Raw genomic sequence first — 16,494 nt, 5'->3', positions numbered from 1 at the left:
AGCCACATGGCCACTTTTTGTTACCCGCAAGTCTTATCCGATTGAGGACGGCTATATAGATCAAACGATGTCATTGTAATCTATCATATATCATGTTTACGTTCTCTTATTTTGTGGTCCTTCTTTCCTCTTGGCGTGTAGTTTTCAATGCTTAACTTGCCCTATTCAAACCTCTGACGTCTGAACTTGTTCTCCTGTGCAGCATTAATGTCTTTGCTTCCCCACCCCCTTACCCAATTCAGTTTCAAATCCACTGTGTTGTTTTATGATGCTGAAGTGAACCATTAAAACTTTGTTATGATGATACATATGTATACAGTGTAATGTACATGGTGATTGATGTGTGAGGTCAGAGTAGGTTTGAGTGGCCAAGAAAAGAGTTTGTTGTTTGTTGCAACTTGCAACTTGCAACTTGCATTGCATTGCATGATGATCATAATTGATTGTGAATTGTAATGACGTTGCATGTTTAGAAATGCTTTGATATTGTGCCATCAGATTTCCCACGATCTTTGCCATTTATATTCACTTTCGTGCCACACCCGTAATCCTAATAAGTGCCTTTTTTGTCAACCAAACCGGACTAATACTATTATTTTGGCATTTTATTTGGACCAGCTTCTACTTGTATTATATTCATTGTCCTGCATACATTCTTCAACATTGTCTTAAAATTTAGAATATGAATTTTCAGCTCAGATAATTGCAGCAACATTGTTTTCAGACTAAGGATGCATAAGTAGTTCAGCAAATATGTGGGGATGGCATAAACATTTACTCTTTTATTCACTAGTAAATGTCTTTTTCGGTCCTGATCATTTGTCTCAAGAACATAGTACCTCTTCACAATTTGAATATTCTTAATTGATTCCAAATCATCCAAGTAACTGGTCTAAGCGGCTTCTGATATCTCAACAGGTCATTGTTTACAGAGATTGTTTAGATCAATTCCTTGATGACAGAGACTAATTAAAAGTTTTTGAATTGTGGAGAATAACGACTTTTTGGACAAATGATTAGGTATCAAAAAGATTATTTACTCATTATTTATTTTATATTTTCTTCAATGTAAAAAACAATCTTCCCAACTCAAATCCACATCTTGTAGATAAAAGATTTGAGTTGTCATTATCTCAAAACATAAACTTGACTATTGAGTCATTTTACTCATCAGTATGATATGGCATAAGGAATTGTTATCATTATCACATGCATTCCATGATATCATGGCAAATCAAAATCTTCTGCATGTCACACAATTTGATATAATTTACTCTGTTAGCCGCAAATGTTAGTGCTCAGAATTTGCAGCAGGGGAAGCATATCTTCCGCCATCGACGCTTTCTCGGCAGTCTTCTATCGGCTTTCACCATCTTCACAGGGCTTCCCTTCCATTCTGGGGAGATTCTGTTTTCATGCACAAGCCAAAAACTATGATCAAGTTATTTGCATTGTGGAAGAGGAACTAATTAAATCATTGAAAAAAAAAGAAGATAAAGCTGAATATATTTACATGGGAAAAGTGAATGAGTTACTGCTTATGCTGCTGTCATTAGATTGATGAGAAGCCATTTCAGATTTTGAAGTATCACAAGAAGTTTCATCTGGATCATTATCTGTTTGTAGATCAAAGCTTTTTCCTGAACTTGTTAGTGTTTGTAAGTTCCCTATAGGAGGAATAGTAGACAAGTTTGTGGCTTTAGGAAATTGTTGATACTCTGCATAATGTGGATACTCCTTTCTGCTGCTAATTGTTCTTGAGAATGAATTCATCTGCCAATGCTTGAGACTGAAAGATCTCGAAAACTCATCGTCTCGGAAAATCTAAGAATTTCGAAAGACAGAGGGAAGAACAATGTAAAACAACTGGTTCATGAGATACCCTTATTAATTCTTATGACTAAAGTAGAGTTTGTTTTATTAGTCCTTCATGAACTGAATTTTTAGATTGTTTAATGGTGCCAAATCCATATTGAATTTCTATTTACTATATGATAGTAGCAAAACCATTGAACATTGAATGTTTTGATTTAAAAGTAGAGTGTGATGATGGAGAATATTTCTTTTATTTGTGAATTTTAGCATATGACAAATCTATGCCAGAAGCTTATTGCAGAGTTTATAACTTTGGATGATTTATCCTTATCAATATATTATTCAATTATAGTATCATGTTACAGAATGTGAAATTATGAAAAATATTGTTAGCTGAAGTGAAACACTTTGAAATGCAGAATTTGCTCTGTGTCCGATATATAGCAACCATCTGATGAATATTGCTCTTTCCTCATTATTCAACATTTTCCCTAAGAAACTTACATGCATTAGGTCACGTGTACAAGCTGAAAACACACCAACCTTTAACAAGAATATGAAGTTAATACTTGAATTTTATATGTTATAATTCCAAACTAGAAGAAGAGCCTGAAACAATAGTTGAGTTGTCTTTTTGTGATCTTTAAGTCACGGATTTAAGCAATTTATATTATCTTATTTGAATGTAGTTCCTGTTTTAATGCAGGATGTTTGTACAGTAGACTGCCTTCTAATTCTAAGCACATAAATCTCCTATTTCTACTAAAATTATTCTTTTATGAAAAATAGAGGTATTTTTTACACTGTTTAACAACATTATGGAATCAAATTGCATATTTTTAAAATTCAAGCACATGAATTGAAAAAATATTATAAAAACAGAACGAATAAACAGACTTAAGTACATAATCTGACTAATTGAACTGCTAACATATTATTTCACATGGATATCTCATTATCTAACTGTTATATTTGGCATATGATTAAAAAAAAAAAGAAGACAAAAACATCAAAATCAGTGAACACAAGACATAGATACCAATATCAGAATAATTATAGTCTTATTAGGTGGCAATATCATTAAAAATAAACTCTTCCTAAGCAAAGAGATTAAGTGTCCAAACATAAGAATTAACATTTCTAACCTCTCCTAGTGCCTCTGACGTCTTCCTCTTTGTGGGGTGTTCACTTGAACTCTCATAAGTTGTGTTCACATTCACATCCTTAATGCATGTAGGTGTAAATTCTGATCTACTTGAATTGGATGAATCACTTTTGAAGCCAGAGAAACATGGTGTGTTTTGATCCAATCTACATTCTCCTAACACACACTTTCCTTTTGTTGAATCTCCTCTGTCAATGCAAATATCCTTCACAAACTGTTTATGATCCTCATACAGAAAAACAACAAGCTCTGGCACATCATAATCCTTAACAATTTTTGCTTCATTCAATGAACACACCCGCCGCCCCGGTACCGGAGACTCCCTTATGAGAAATCCATGACCCTCTTTTGAATCCATAACCTTTCTCAGATTTGTTCTTTTGTCACTGGATTTGAAAATGAAAGACTGGTGATCATAGACAAAAAAATTGCATGGTGAAAATGACTACTTACCCATGAAAGTTAAAATTGTCAATTACTTTGTTACCTTGATCAGTTCAATCAACTTCTATTAGAACCTAATCACAATCACAGTGTAGTGAGTAAGAATCATAGGAGCAAAATGAAGAACTGCAGATTGAATGGACTTTTCAGTCACAATCATGCATGTGCAAATAAAGGAAAATCTTAGAGTTACATGCGGGCATCAACCTTTGAATTTAAAGAGAAAAATCCAATCTTCTTAAACTTAAACTAACACTAGATTATTTAGATAGCTTTAATCCTAGCACACGGCTCATCCGAGATTCGTTTCGATTTTTATTAATGATTTACCAAAATTCATTGATTCGGAGAGTGAAGGGTGTTATCAGAACTTATGGTATAATAACTTTCCATGTTAGTATACTTGATGAGATTTGTTGTTGTCCTACTTGTTAAACTATTCATTATTATTATTATTATAAAGATTTAACTAATTTGTCTCCTAAGGACATATTTTAAAAATATAATAATAAATTTTTTTTATAGTATGCTTAATATATGTTTTTACTTCTTAGTGTACAAATTAATAAAACTCTTATTTTAAAAATAAATGAAAAAAAAAAAGAAATTATAAACAAACACAAAGAACAAGAAAATAATCAAAGAAAATGAATTGTGGTTCTAATTAATTACCCGGTACTAGTGCGCTTAGCAAAAACATTCTCATGTCTGATAAATGTTTCTTCATTGTTCCAATGTTTCTGTTCTGTGTGCACTAGGAAGAGAGACCATACAAGTTTGAACATGAAGATGGTGTCTTCTTGTGTGTGCATAGATTTCATTGGGAATTAAAAATAAAGTGGGGGAGTGAATCAAAAGCTAAGTCACATGTATGGAATAAAGATGTAGTAATTGATATTCCCTAAGAAGATTGATATATTTCCATTTCCTTCAATGAGTTCATACCATGAGATATTGAGATGCATATCATCATCCAGACCTATTGCCAGCAAAGTTTCTTGTTAGAGAAGAAAAATAAAAGCCATTTTTGGGTCCACCTTTCATTCCTTAATATTCATCATCATCATCATATTGATTATTGATGGTGGACTTGGTTCAGAGCCTCAAATTCTGATTCCAATCAAATCTAATATTACAAAATAATAATATTTAAAAAATGTTAGATTAAGAGAAGTACAATATTCCTATTTTATTAGGAAAGAATAATTAAAATCTGAATTAGAATAACTGAACCTAGCCCAAAGTGTGTAATCAAAGTGACATCAAAACTCATAAAAAATATCCTTATCATTCAAGGATATATAAAAGGGAAAAAAATCTTATCCCTTCATAGAGTTAGTCTAATTTAATTCAAATTAGTCAAATTTAAATACATTATGGTAAGAGAAAAGTATAATAAGAATTTAATCGTAAGGGGATAATTAGGTTTCTAAAAATTTTAACTTCGTACTAATTAATTTTTGAAAAAAAATACTAATTTGATCTTTTAAAGTAATAAACGATAGACACATTATATCCTTTTATTTATTTATTATATAAAACTTAAGTATGATACTTATATATACTGTTAACTATTATGACGTGTCTATTTATGAAATATCTAAATGTATATAATAATTTTACGAGAAAAACTTCACATGTTTTGGTAGGATTTGTGGTAAATAAAGAGTAGTTTATAAGAGTTATATGAAAACTCAAAAGATAATGAATGTTTTATTGTCTAAAACTACATCATTTTTATGTTCATGTAACACACATCACTGTAAATAATAAAATACATGTGCAATTTCATTTCATTTCGTACTATTTATTGACGGAAGAACATCTATGTCTAGTATTTACTATCGTAAATGATTTAATTGATACTTTTTTTTTCTTCAAATACTAATTAGTCTAAAGTCAAACCTTTGAAAATCTAATTGTCATTTTACTAATTTTAATACAATTAAAAATGACAAAGAACATATAATTCTAGATTTTGACACTATTTTATTTAGACTCTATTCTAGTTATATTTGTGCATATTGAAAAGCTTTGAACTAGTCTAAGAATAAAGATTCAACCCCGTCCTTATTCATTTTTATGATAGACAAGGCGTTTTTTGCCCCAAAAAAAATATTTGGATTCTCAACCTTTTTTATTTTTGGATAATACGATCCTTTATTGAAAAATCCGTTAAATAGTAACTAAAATTAGTTTTGTGGAATTTTATTTGTGATCTCAATAATATGATCAATTATGACCACTACTACTACCAGTCTACCACCTTTTTCATTCTCATCATTATCACTCTTACCTTTACTATTTTTAGTGTGTAATCATACTTTATCACTATCGTTATCTTTTCTACTGTCATTATCACGAATACAAATATTATCAGCATTTAATGTTATCTTATTTTATTTTTTGTTTGATGCTATTTTTTTAAAAGATATTCATACTACAATTACTTTTTTTTTTGCAACATCATTTTTAGAGCCATGGATTCCTTACTCCCACATTTTTGTAGGAGTATCATTAACCTTCATAAAAATAATTATAAAATATACTCTATTTTGTTTGGAAAATTTATTAATTATATTTTGACCCCTCAATTTATTGGTTTTTAACTTTTCTTCCTTTCCCTTTTTTTGGGTACGAGAAACTGAGAGAGATTAGAGTTCTTGGAGAGCATCAACCAGATTGAAGCCTTTTTTTTCCTTCCCTAACTCTTCCCTCACTCTCCCCTTCCCTTAGAGTTCTTGGAAAATCCTAACTATGCCCTCCCCTTTCTTTTTTATTTCAGATACAGGGGCATTCAGAGAAGAGAAGCAGCTAGGATTTTCATCCAACTTCAATTCCTGCCATCCTCATCCTCTTCCTCTGCTACAAATTTTCACGCCCTACTTCCGCCGCCGCGCCACGCCTCCGCCACTGCCGTGCCCTGCTTCTGTATGTTCTCCAATTTTTAGGCTGCATAGCAAATGCTTTGTTGATAATCTGTTTCCCTGTCTCCTTATTTTGAAGTGAAATATGTAGTTTGTGTTTTCTTTCTCTTGTTAATCTATATTCATAGGATGTGATTTGGTGGAGATGTATATGAATAGAGCAAAATCGTTGCATATTTGATAGAATAAATTATAGTTCTTTTTACTACTGAAACTATTTAGTCTTTAAGTTCAGTTGTCTGTCTGTGTGTGTAGCCAAATATAATACCTAGAAATTTGATATTGCTCCACTAATTTTTCCTACCAGAGTTGTCTGCTTGTCATTACTATTGCTTTGATTCCTAAACCAATGTGTTGTTTTTGACCTTGTGTGTGTAACACCAAGAAATTTGATATTGCTCCACTAGTTTTTTCTACTGGAGTTTTCTACCTGTCATTACTATTGCTTTGATTCGTAAACCAATGTGCTATTTTTGATCTTTTGGATGACTCTAATTGAAAACTTGAACCATACTGCAGTATGATGTTAGCTTTTAATATCTCTACTTATGACATTTTCACTTTGCTAGATATTTGAAGCAGCAAGCATCTTTGGCAAATAGATCGTTATCCAAGTATCATTTTTTTAATACATATTTCTACAAGAAGCTTCAGGAGGCTATTTCGGTTAAGGTAATATATTATCTTTATGCACATGCATAGCTGTATTTATGTCATTGTGTGCATGTATGGCAATAATTTTTTAATTATTTGCAAGTAGAGTTTAGATGTTTAAGATCATCATATTCTTAATTGTTCTATTCTAAAAATAATATGCCCTTTACTGGCTGCTGGTTTGATTGATAGCTGATAACGTATTAATGATGTTTAACTTCTGTTATTAAATATGTTTTTTCTTGATAGTTTTAAAGGAAACATTCAATTGATCACCATACAAGTGCAAATGATGAAGTGGTTTCATGAAGGAGGAGAAAATCATGATGATCATAGAAAAACTAACATGGCTTTATATCTACAGAAAGTGATCATATAAATTAGTAGACTTCCACATTCCATTGCTCTGCATTCTTCAATTGCCTTTTGTATTCAGTCCAATCAATGCCTACAACACAAAGAACACACAGAGAAAAAACTTGATTGATCATGGTGTGTTCTTTGTGTTGTAGGCATTGATTGGACTGAATACAAGAGGCAATTGAAGAAGGAAGAACCATGAAATGTGGAAGTCTACTAATTTATATGATCACTTTCTGTAGATATAAAGCCATGTTAGTTTTTCTATGATCATCATGATTTTCTCCTCCTTCATGAAACCACTTCATCATTTTGAGGGTCATACAAATAATATAGATGAAGGCAACATTGTTTTATTTATCAGTTTCCTACCATATCTTTTGTGAGGATTTCTTTAATACCATATAGTTTCCTTAATGATTAAAATTATAGTTTCGACACAGTATAGTTATAAAGCAATAATTTGTTTTCAGTAAGCTATTTTGTATCACTTTTGAGACATTTAAATTTAAATTGAAACTAAATTTGATTTCACAAACATTAGAAACATTCAGTAGTGTTGGTGCTTGAAGGTGGTCAATATAAGGGTCAACTTGGCCATCAATAAATGAGTTTATGGTGGCTGGAGATCATGCTAAACCCCTTTAAGCTAGCCAAGCAAAGTTTCTTAATTGAATATCTTATTCTTGTTTAAATGAACTATGATTTAAATTGTTTCAATGGAACCAAATTTAGGTGCTCAACTGCTCACGGAAACTATATGCATATATAATCAATGAGAAAAATGCTATTTCAGATAGAATTTTTAGTTATTAGCAAAGCTAATCTTAACAAATTATTTTGTTATTTGTCAATTATCAGTCTATAATTAGGAGTTTTAATTTATCTTTTTATTAAATATCAAGGAAAAAATTATCTTTATAGTGATTTTTAATTCAAATAAGTATAAATATCAAATTTCCAATTGACTTGTATATAAGAAAAAATCTTTATTCAAATATCTGGGTTTAACGTTATCTTGTGATATGAATTAGCAATCTGGTATATCCAAGAAAAAATCTGGCCAACAGATTATTATTTTTACCAAAACAAACGAAAGAATCAAGATCTGGAATATCTCTTGGAATCATAAAATCAACGAGGCATTCTGTAATTTGCTTGTTCTTAGTACTGTAATGATGCCTTGATCTCATTATCCAATTATCTTTATTTGATTATTGTCTTAGTGATAAGTTGGAATTTCTGATGAGAAACAAACAATTTGCAAACCCAGCAGCTTAGTCAGATCATGGCTTCTCCTTCAAACTCACCACAATGTTGCAATGCGGATCCTTCTCAAACATCCAAAGATCGATTGTTATTTTGTTTGACAAAAAGTTCAAGCGGGTGTGATGAAATTACTTTCAGTTCCTTTTTCTCGACAATTGACCGACATCCTTATCAAATCTTCCTCCACTCAATCGTTTCATGCTAATCTTTTCAAATTGAAAATTCTTAACCTATATCATCTTCAGCTTGTGGGGGCATATTAAATCGACTATCTTCATATATCCAAAAACAAACTCAAAAAACATAATCAGCATTTCCTTCCTTTCTACTACTATTTTTCATCACATGTTTCTATTCTCATATATTATTCTAAAAATAGTGAGTCATCATAATTCTGTTAGTCATTAGAAATCTCATAGATTTTAAAAGATTTAATGAGTAGTAGATTTTACATAAATTGTATATATATTGCACTCACCTTCTCTGTTTTTTAATAAGAAAATAGAAACACATTTTCTTCTCTATATATATCATCGTTATTTACGGAAATAAAATATATAGGTTATGAATAATTTATATTAACCGATAAAGTAAAGGAAACTAGTAATATAAAATTGTAATATATAGAAAGATAAATTAGTGTAAAAACTAATGAAACATAGCTTAGTAATTTGTCTTTCAAAAAAAATATTAAAAATATCTAAAAAGATAATTCCTCATTCCCAAATGTCTTCATGCTCCCTTCCACCTTGGTCCTATATTGCCAAGCATTTTCTTGTATTACGAGATACAAATCGTTGTACTCCTCTAAAACCATATCCACGGCAAGTCTCATTCGTGTGGAGTCGTTAATCTGCTTAGAGCACCAACAATATAATTCTAATTAGAAGTGTGTTGAAAAAATTATGTTAAAAATACTTTGTTATAAATATGACCTGAATATTGAAATCATCTTGTAAAGTACATTCTCTCATCCAATTGGTCACCCAAACTCCACTGTCATGCCTAAGATATAAAGCATTCCACAAATAGTTATTGTATCCATATAAGATATAAACTATTGAACAAGTAATAATATTTAAGAGAAAAAATTAAATATTAGACTTACGATCTATTTTTTTGAGTGGGTAGGCCAAAAGGTGTGATAGGCCAAAAGGTGGAGCAATCTATAACTTTAGACTTATTATCATTAAAAATATGATCATCTAACATCGCTTCTAAATAAGTTGCTTGTACAAGAGTAAATTCATGACACAAAAAAAAGTGAATTGTAAATGAGTTAAATTGAATAAGAGTACTAGTTACAACAAATGGTTATTTAAATTGTTAAGTTGTTAAGTGATTCTAAATCATTGAGTACTGATTTAGAACAAATAATTACCACTTTAATTGCGTTCCTTTTGCGTTGTTGATGTTTTCCGACACAAGACAGTGAATCCAATATGATTAGGCGACGACTCGTAAAGTCAACAATAACCAAATACCAATGTAGTTCCTCACAGATAGGGATAAACACCTGCGATAAACCTTAAACCATTATAAACACTAAAAAAATATAATAGTACATTAATGAAAAACAAATTGGTCACTCATACCCTAATGACGTGGCTAATTTTCAGTGACATATATGCTCCAAGGAAATCAAAGATAACCTCTGCCGGTGTATATTTGTCGCTTAAAGCATATCACTGCATACAAATAAATATTGTTAAATGAAAAGATGTTTTCAATTTAACAACTATTTTTGAACTGCTAATTTAATTATACACTTTACTCGTGTGAGTACATAGCATGGTTTAGTCTAAAAAAAAGAACTTCTTTTAAATTAGTATATCCATTCAAACTATTAGACAAAAATATGAACTAATAATTTAGAAATATTATAGGGATAACTTTACTGCAAAATGTGCAGGCATGAACCAGCAAATTGGATCTTCATTCCTACGTCTAAACTAAATACACGTGTCATCATAAGTGCCACCAGATTTATAACCTACAATATGTTAAAATTATATGTAAAACATGTTTATAGGTAAATATAGGCTTAAAAATATAATTATAGGGATAACTATGAAGTGCATTCATAGTAGCACAGAAAACATAACTATAAAAATTTACAGTTAAATAACCCATTCTTCATTTGTTTTTTCTTACCAGTTTTTCTTCTCCCACTATTTCTTTTAATATGAAAATATTATAAGGCAGAAGAGACTTAAAATATATCAAAGAAGAACTAACTACAGAGCATATCAGCCCCTTATTTTAGTCGAACAAGCCATAGTTGTAGTTTCAAGTCAATGTAAAATGAGGTGACACTATAGCCCAAGTATTATATATATTTCTTGACCTTAGAGGGCTTTTCCTATCACAAGAATTGTATTTTCTTCCTATAATAACCTAAAACAAAAGAAAGCACAAAAGAACTTCCACGTAGTCAAGAATTTAATAACTTACAAAATGAAGTTTCACTGCTAAGGAAAAAATTTACTCCTCGTGTACTGGAATCAAAACATAGGCCTTCTAAAATATATTTACACCCTTCCACCACCTTCTGAATTTGACAAAGAATATTGCTCTGTCATTTTGCTATATCATTTAATGGGAAAATGAATTAGAGAACATACTAAAAATTAACACTCCAAAATGCCTAAGTTGCTAGGTTAAGGCACGTGGATGCAGTTTGTCTCTTATACCCTCCCTCAAATAAAAAAGCCTTTAGGCTTGAAATGCAGACAATACCCAGCTGAAATTTAACTGTTAATAAGAATAATAATTACACCTATTATTCACTTGTTCTCTATCATGCATTCTAACTAATGAACTATCAAATATCCCACTCCAATTTCTAGATTACTTTCCCCATAGTAACTTGACGTTAGGATTTTTGCCAGTAAAGAATATCATAAAAACAGTCGCGTTGTAGATATAGTCTCTAAACCGACAAAAATTCCTTCGTACAAACGTTTTGGTTGTCACAAGTAACAAACCCCTTTGAAATTGATAACCGAGTATTCAAACCTCGGGTCGTCTTCTCAAGGAATTGCAGGGAGGTATGTTCTTATTATTGGTTATGAGTTTTGTAAACTGGGGTTTTGAAAGTGAGGAAGCAGTATGTTGAATGATAATAAAAATAAATAACTATAAAATAAACTCTTGGCAAGGTATTAGAACTGGAGGTCCTATCCTTATCAGTTGTGATGAAATTTGGATTTTAATCTCACTTTGTTAACCTCTACTATGAAGGTAGTCAAGTGGATTAATTAGCTTAATCCTCAGGTTCTAGTCAATTTCGATGGAAAGACTAGAGTTATTGGAGCAACTCTCAATTTCAACCACTCCTTTATTTGACAGCTCAAGCGTTACCAATTACTTAACCAAAGCCAAAAGGAAGAAAATATCTAAATTAAAAAGCATCAATATAAATAAAGCAAAGCAAAATTAAATCTGAAAATACCTCGAATAAAATACATTCAAAGTAGTAAAATCTAACATGGAGAAGTTCATAAGCCAATTGGGCAACATAAGTCAAATACAAATAAAAGCATTAGAGTATCTGAAGGTAAAAGAGAAATATAAAGTAAAAGGAATATTAAACCTGGGATTGAGAGTCACTCCTAAAACTAAGAGAAATCCTAAATCCTAATCCTAAGAGAGAGGAGAGAACCTCTCTCTCTAAAAATGACATCTACTCCTAAAATTATGAATTTTGAAAAGCTTTTTATGAATGGATGCATTCTCCCACTTTATAGCCTCTAATATGTGTTTTCTGGGCAACAAACTGGGTCAAAAACAGTCCAGAATTCGCTGGTTTCGAATTTTGCCACGCTGGTTTTTCGTCACTGCGAGCGGCCGCATGGATCACGCGGTCGCGTTACCTAGCATCAGGGGAACTATAGCATATTACATATCAAATCGAAACCCCGGACGTTAGCTTTCCAACGCAACTGGAACCGCATCATTTGGACCTCTATAGCTAAAGTTATAGCCATTTGAGTGCGAAGAGGTCAGGCTGGACAGCTTAGCAATTTCTCCGACTTCTTGTATTCCTTCCACTTTTGCATGCTTCCTTTTCATCCTCTGAGCCATCCCTGCCCTGTAATCTCTGAAATCACTTAACACACATATCAAGGCATCTAATGGTAATAAGAGAGGATTTAATATTAGCAAATATAAGATCAAAGAAGCATGTTTTCCATCAAAGCACATAATTAGGAAGGAAATATAAAACCATGCAAATAGTATGAATAAGTGGGTAAAGAGTAGATAGAAACCACTCAATTGAGCACAAGATAAACCATTAAATAGTGGTTTATCAACCTCCCCACACTTAAACAAAAACATGTCCTCATGCTAAGCTCAAGAGAAACTATAAAGGAATGAAGAGGAATGGTATGAAATGCAACCTATGAATGCAACTACATGCTAAATGCTTTTACTTACTTGGTTAAAAATAAATAAGTTCTCCAAGACAAACATAAATCAAATTCCACTAATTCAAATTATACAATAAAAAGCAAGTAAACTTGTAAGAAGATAGCTTATGAAAGCAGGAAACATAGAATTAAGCACTGAACCCGTACTGGTAGTGTATATCACTCTAACTCTCAAGTGTCTAGGGTCAATCACTCTATTCTTTCCTAGTCATGCTCTCTAAAATTTGTTCTTCACCTAACCAATCGACATTATTTAATGTACCAATGCAAACATCATGAGGTCTTTTCAAGGTTGTAATGGGGCTAAGGTAAAGGTGAGGATATATATATGGTTAAGTGAGCTAGTAAAGTGAATCCTTGATTAGTCTAAGATCTCACCTAACATATACATACTTTATACAATTTTAAGATACTTTACCTAACTACCCAAATTTTTCCCACTTTTGTATTACATGCTCATGTATCAAACTTATTTTTGAATTTTGTCCCATGTGCATTGATTCTTTTTATTTTGCATTTGGGGTAATATATATTTTTTTCATTTTTCTCTCTCTTTCTTTTTTTTATTATTATTTATTTATTTATTTATTTATTTTGTATCCCCTTATTTAATTACTTAATATATTTTTCTTCAATGCATATGGTAATTTAATTATTTTGATTTCACATGAGCATGCTTCCCAAATTTTCAAATGACTTATTCAATTTAATTCCCTACTTTTTCATATCATCCCATGTTCCCATAAAATTCTCCACACTTAAATTTTACACAATATCTATCTTAAGCTAACAAAGGATTCAACTTGGGATTCTTATTTTGTTTTTCTACTTAAGGCTAGTAATGTGGTTATAAAATAGAAGGGATTTAAAAGCTCAAAGGGGCTAACAAGGGTGATGTAAAAGGTAGACTAATTTTGGAATAAGTGAGCTAAAATCAAACAATGGCCTCAATCATATGCAAGCATGTAAATACACTAAATATTGGACATATAGAATGGAACAAAGTAAAGATTACAATCATAGAGAAGGGAACACACAGGAATAAAATTTCTATGGTTAAATAATGTTACCATATAAATAAGCTCAAATCTCACAGGTTGTGTGTTCTTTGGCTCAAAAACCATGTTTCAAATACAACTTCAAACAAATTTAACACAAAAAAATTTTTCAATTTAAATTAGTGAAATATTAAAAAAAAAATTTTTGAAAAAGAAAATATTACTTCAACCAAGTAGTAACTAAATGCATAAAATCAAATAAACATGCAATTAAATATGCAAATGTAACAATTAACAAAGAAAATAAAATAAAAATTTTGGTGTTGAGTCAGAAAATAACTAACCAATGGAGATTGGTATCGACCTCCCCACACTTAAAGATTGCACCGTCCTCGGTGCATGCTGAGATGTGCAGGTGGACGGGTTGCTCCAACTGACGCTTGTAGATGGAGGTGTCTTAGTTGGAGATCTCTTGGTTCCTTTCCTTGCTGGTGTCTTGTCAGTGACCTTCTCTTTTTCTTTCTTGGTACCCATGCCTAAGGAGGAAGAAAAAGGAAGAGTGTAAAATATAGAAAACTAAGACTGGAAGCAAGAAAATTCCAAGTGATAAGGAATGCCAAAGGAAAGATGATAGCCCAACTACATGGTACCTATAACATGTAGGAAAGACAACAATAAAGATCAAAAGGGGCAATTCAAAATAATTAGATGCAAGAGGATAAAAACATGCAAATAATAGGCATGAAAAGCATAGCTCAAGCATAAATGTGCCAAATTAAAGAGCATGTGTAATGATGACAATTGTGAATGATAATCTCAAATACATTGGGTGTGCAAGTTAAAAATAGGGATGAAAATAATGTAATCCAAATGTATATGAGAACCGTAAGTAAATGTCAATTGTCAAATCTCTTCTCCGAGTAGCCACGTGCTCAAATAAAATGAGGCACTTATCCAAATAAAACTCCAACACCAATGAGAATAATGTAATGAATGAAATATGCAAATAAATGAAGTAAAATAAAATGAGAGGGAAAAAGGATGAGAAGAAAAAAAAGAAAGTGAGAAAGGAGAGAGAAGGAAGAAATTAGGATTAGAAAAGAGAAGATAAGAAAATTGGCACTAATATGGATAGGTTGTTCGACGCTGGCGACGCGGTCGCGTGGGGGACGCGGTCGCGTGGTGCGCGATAAGGTTGGGTGACGCGGATGCGTGGGGCACGCGATCGCGTGACTTGATTTGTGCTAGTGGCGCGAGTGCAGCCTCGCGGTCGCACAACTCTCTGTTCAAAACTCTTTTTGCCAAAATTCTGGGTGACGCGATCGCGTAGTTGACGCGGTCGCGTGAATGGCCATCATGGGGATATGACGCGGACGCATGAGGCACGCGTTCGCGTGGTGAGGCTTGGGCTTCCAACACGAGTCCAGCCCAACTCCAGCTCAACTTTCGGCCATGCACCTGGTTGACGTCGATTTTCAGGTTGCACGGCCGTGTGGGTGACGCGGTCGCGTGGGAGGCCATTATTCCCAGGTGACGCGGACGCGTGGGGCATGCGTCCGCGTGGGTGGAATTGTGCCATTGGCACACCTCCAGCGCTGCTCCTGCGAAACTCTCTGTTCATATTAATATTATCTCCCATCTCCTTGCGACGCGGACGCGTCGCTGATGCGGTCGCGTCGCGTGCTCGCTTTTTTTTTTTTTTTAATCTGAAAAATGAAGAATGCAGTGTTAATATGAATGTGATGCAAAACTCCAGGTTCAATATAATAAAATAAAACTAGAAAACAAATAAAACTAAATAAAAATGAAAAAATGAACAATCATACCATGGTGGCTTGTCTCCCACCTAGCACTTTTAGTTAGAGTCCTTAAGTTGGACATTTGGTGAGCTTCCTGTTATGGTGGCTTGTGCTTGAACTCATCCAGGAATCTCCACCAATGTTTGTATCTCCAGTAACCTTCGGGGTCCCAAACTAGGCGCAGAAAGCCTTCAAGTAAGTTAAAGCAAGTGACAAGGCCCCAAGAGTGGTGATTGATAGAATGGATTCCGGGGTCCCAGACCTTGCCTTTGCACCCGTCTTTTGGTTGAGCAATATTGTTCCCTCCGGATGGTAAGCAGTCTGAATTCTCACGTAAGCGGCCAAACAACTTCCTAGACCCATTCAGTTGAGCTTTACACCAACCTTTGCATTCAAACTTTGAGCACACAACCATGTTGAACCTTGCTTGACAATTCTTATCACTGGCCATCTTTCTCTTTCTCTTAATGCCACAAAGAGCTCTAAGTTGACCATCCGTCTCCAGTAGCCCATATTCAAGTGGGATTAGAAAGCTATGGGATATGAATTTTACCCACTTGAATGTTGTGAAGGATGATGGCAACTTAGGGGGAGGTATTTTTAATGAAATTGCAAGCTCCACTCCCTTGT

General features: G+C 32.8%; 1 protein-coding gene and 1 long non-coding RNA gene across 5 annotated transcripts; both read right to left on the bottom strand.

Annotated features, from left to right (window-relative positions):
- Positions 1,190 to 4,551, bottom strand: LOC107619342. Of its 4 annotated transcripts, none has more exons than XM_021124271.1 (5): positions 4,097 to 4,551; positions 3,434 to 3,498; positions 2,961 to 3,366; positions 1,514 to 1,824; positions 1,190 to 1,431 (listed from the first exon to the last, which is right to left on the bottom strand). In XM_021124271.1, exons 3-5 carry the CDS (start codon positions 3,336 to 3,338, stop codon positions 1,299 to 1,301), a joined length of 822 nt encoding a protein of 273 aa, XP_020979930.1. In that variant the 5' UTR covers positions 3,339 to 3,366; positions 3,434 to 3,498; positions 4,097 to 4,551; the 3' UTR covers positions 1,190 to 1,298. The 4 variants fall into 4 exon arrangements, with proteins under 4 accessions (XP_020979930.1, XP_020979926.1, XP_016177098.1 ...); XM_021124267.1 differs by having other exon boundaries at positions 3,468 to 3,498; positions 4,097 to 4,550; XM_016321612.2 differs by having other exon boundaries at positions 1,190 to 1,407; positions 2,961 to 3,498; positions 4,097 to 4,545.
- LOC110272254 lies at positions 9,884 to 10,552 on the bottom strand. Its single transcript, XR_002363363.1, has 3 exons — positions 10,533 to 10,552; positions 10,230 to 10,322; positions 9,884 to 10,150 (listed from the first exon to the last, which is right to left on the bottom strand). It is a non-coding gene; the product is annotated as an uncharacterized LOC110272254 (long non-coding RNA).

Source organism: Arachis ipaensis, chromosome B01 (assembly GCF_000816755.2).
Source record: "Arachis ipaensis cultivar K30076 chromosome B01, Araip1.1, whole genome shotgun sequence".
Taxonomy (NCBI): domain Eukaryota; kingdom Viridiplantae; phylum Streptophyta; class Magnoliopsida; order Fabales; family Fabaceae; genus Arachis; species Arachis ipaensis.
The sequence above is the reverse complement of the archived record's forward strand: the minus strand, read 5'-3'. Positions and strand labels throughout refer to the sequence as shown.

Bases quoted from the DNA above. Each gene is read 5' to 3' on its own strand.
- LOC107619342 (XM_021124271.1), bottom strand. From the start codon at position 3,338: ATGGATTCAAAAGAGGGTCATGGATTTCTCATAAGGGAGTCTCCGGTA. The intron at 1,825-2,960 runs GTTAGAAATGTT...CGAAATTCTTAG, and splicing joins CGTCAGAGGCACTAGGAGAG to ATTTTCCGAGACGATGAGTT. The intron at 1,432-1,513 runs GTAAATATATTC...ACTTGATCATAG, and splicing joins AACTCATTCACTTTTCCCAT to TTTTTGGCTTGTGCATGAAA.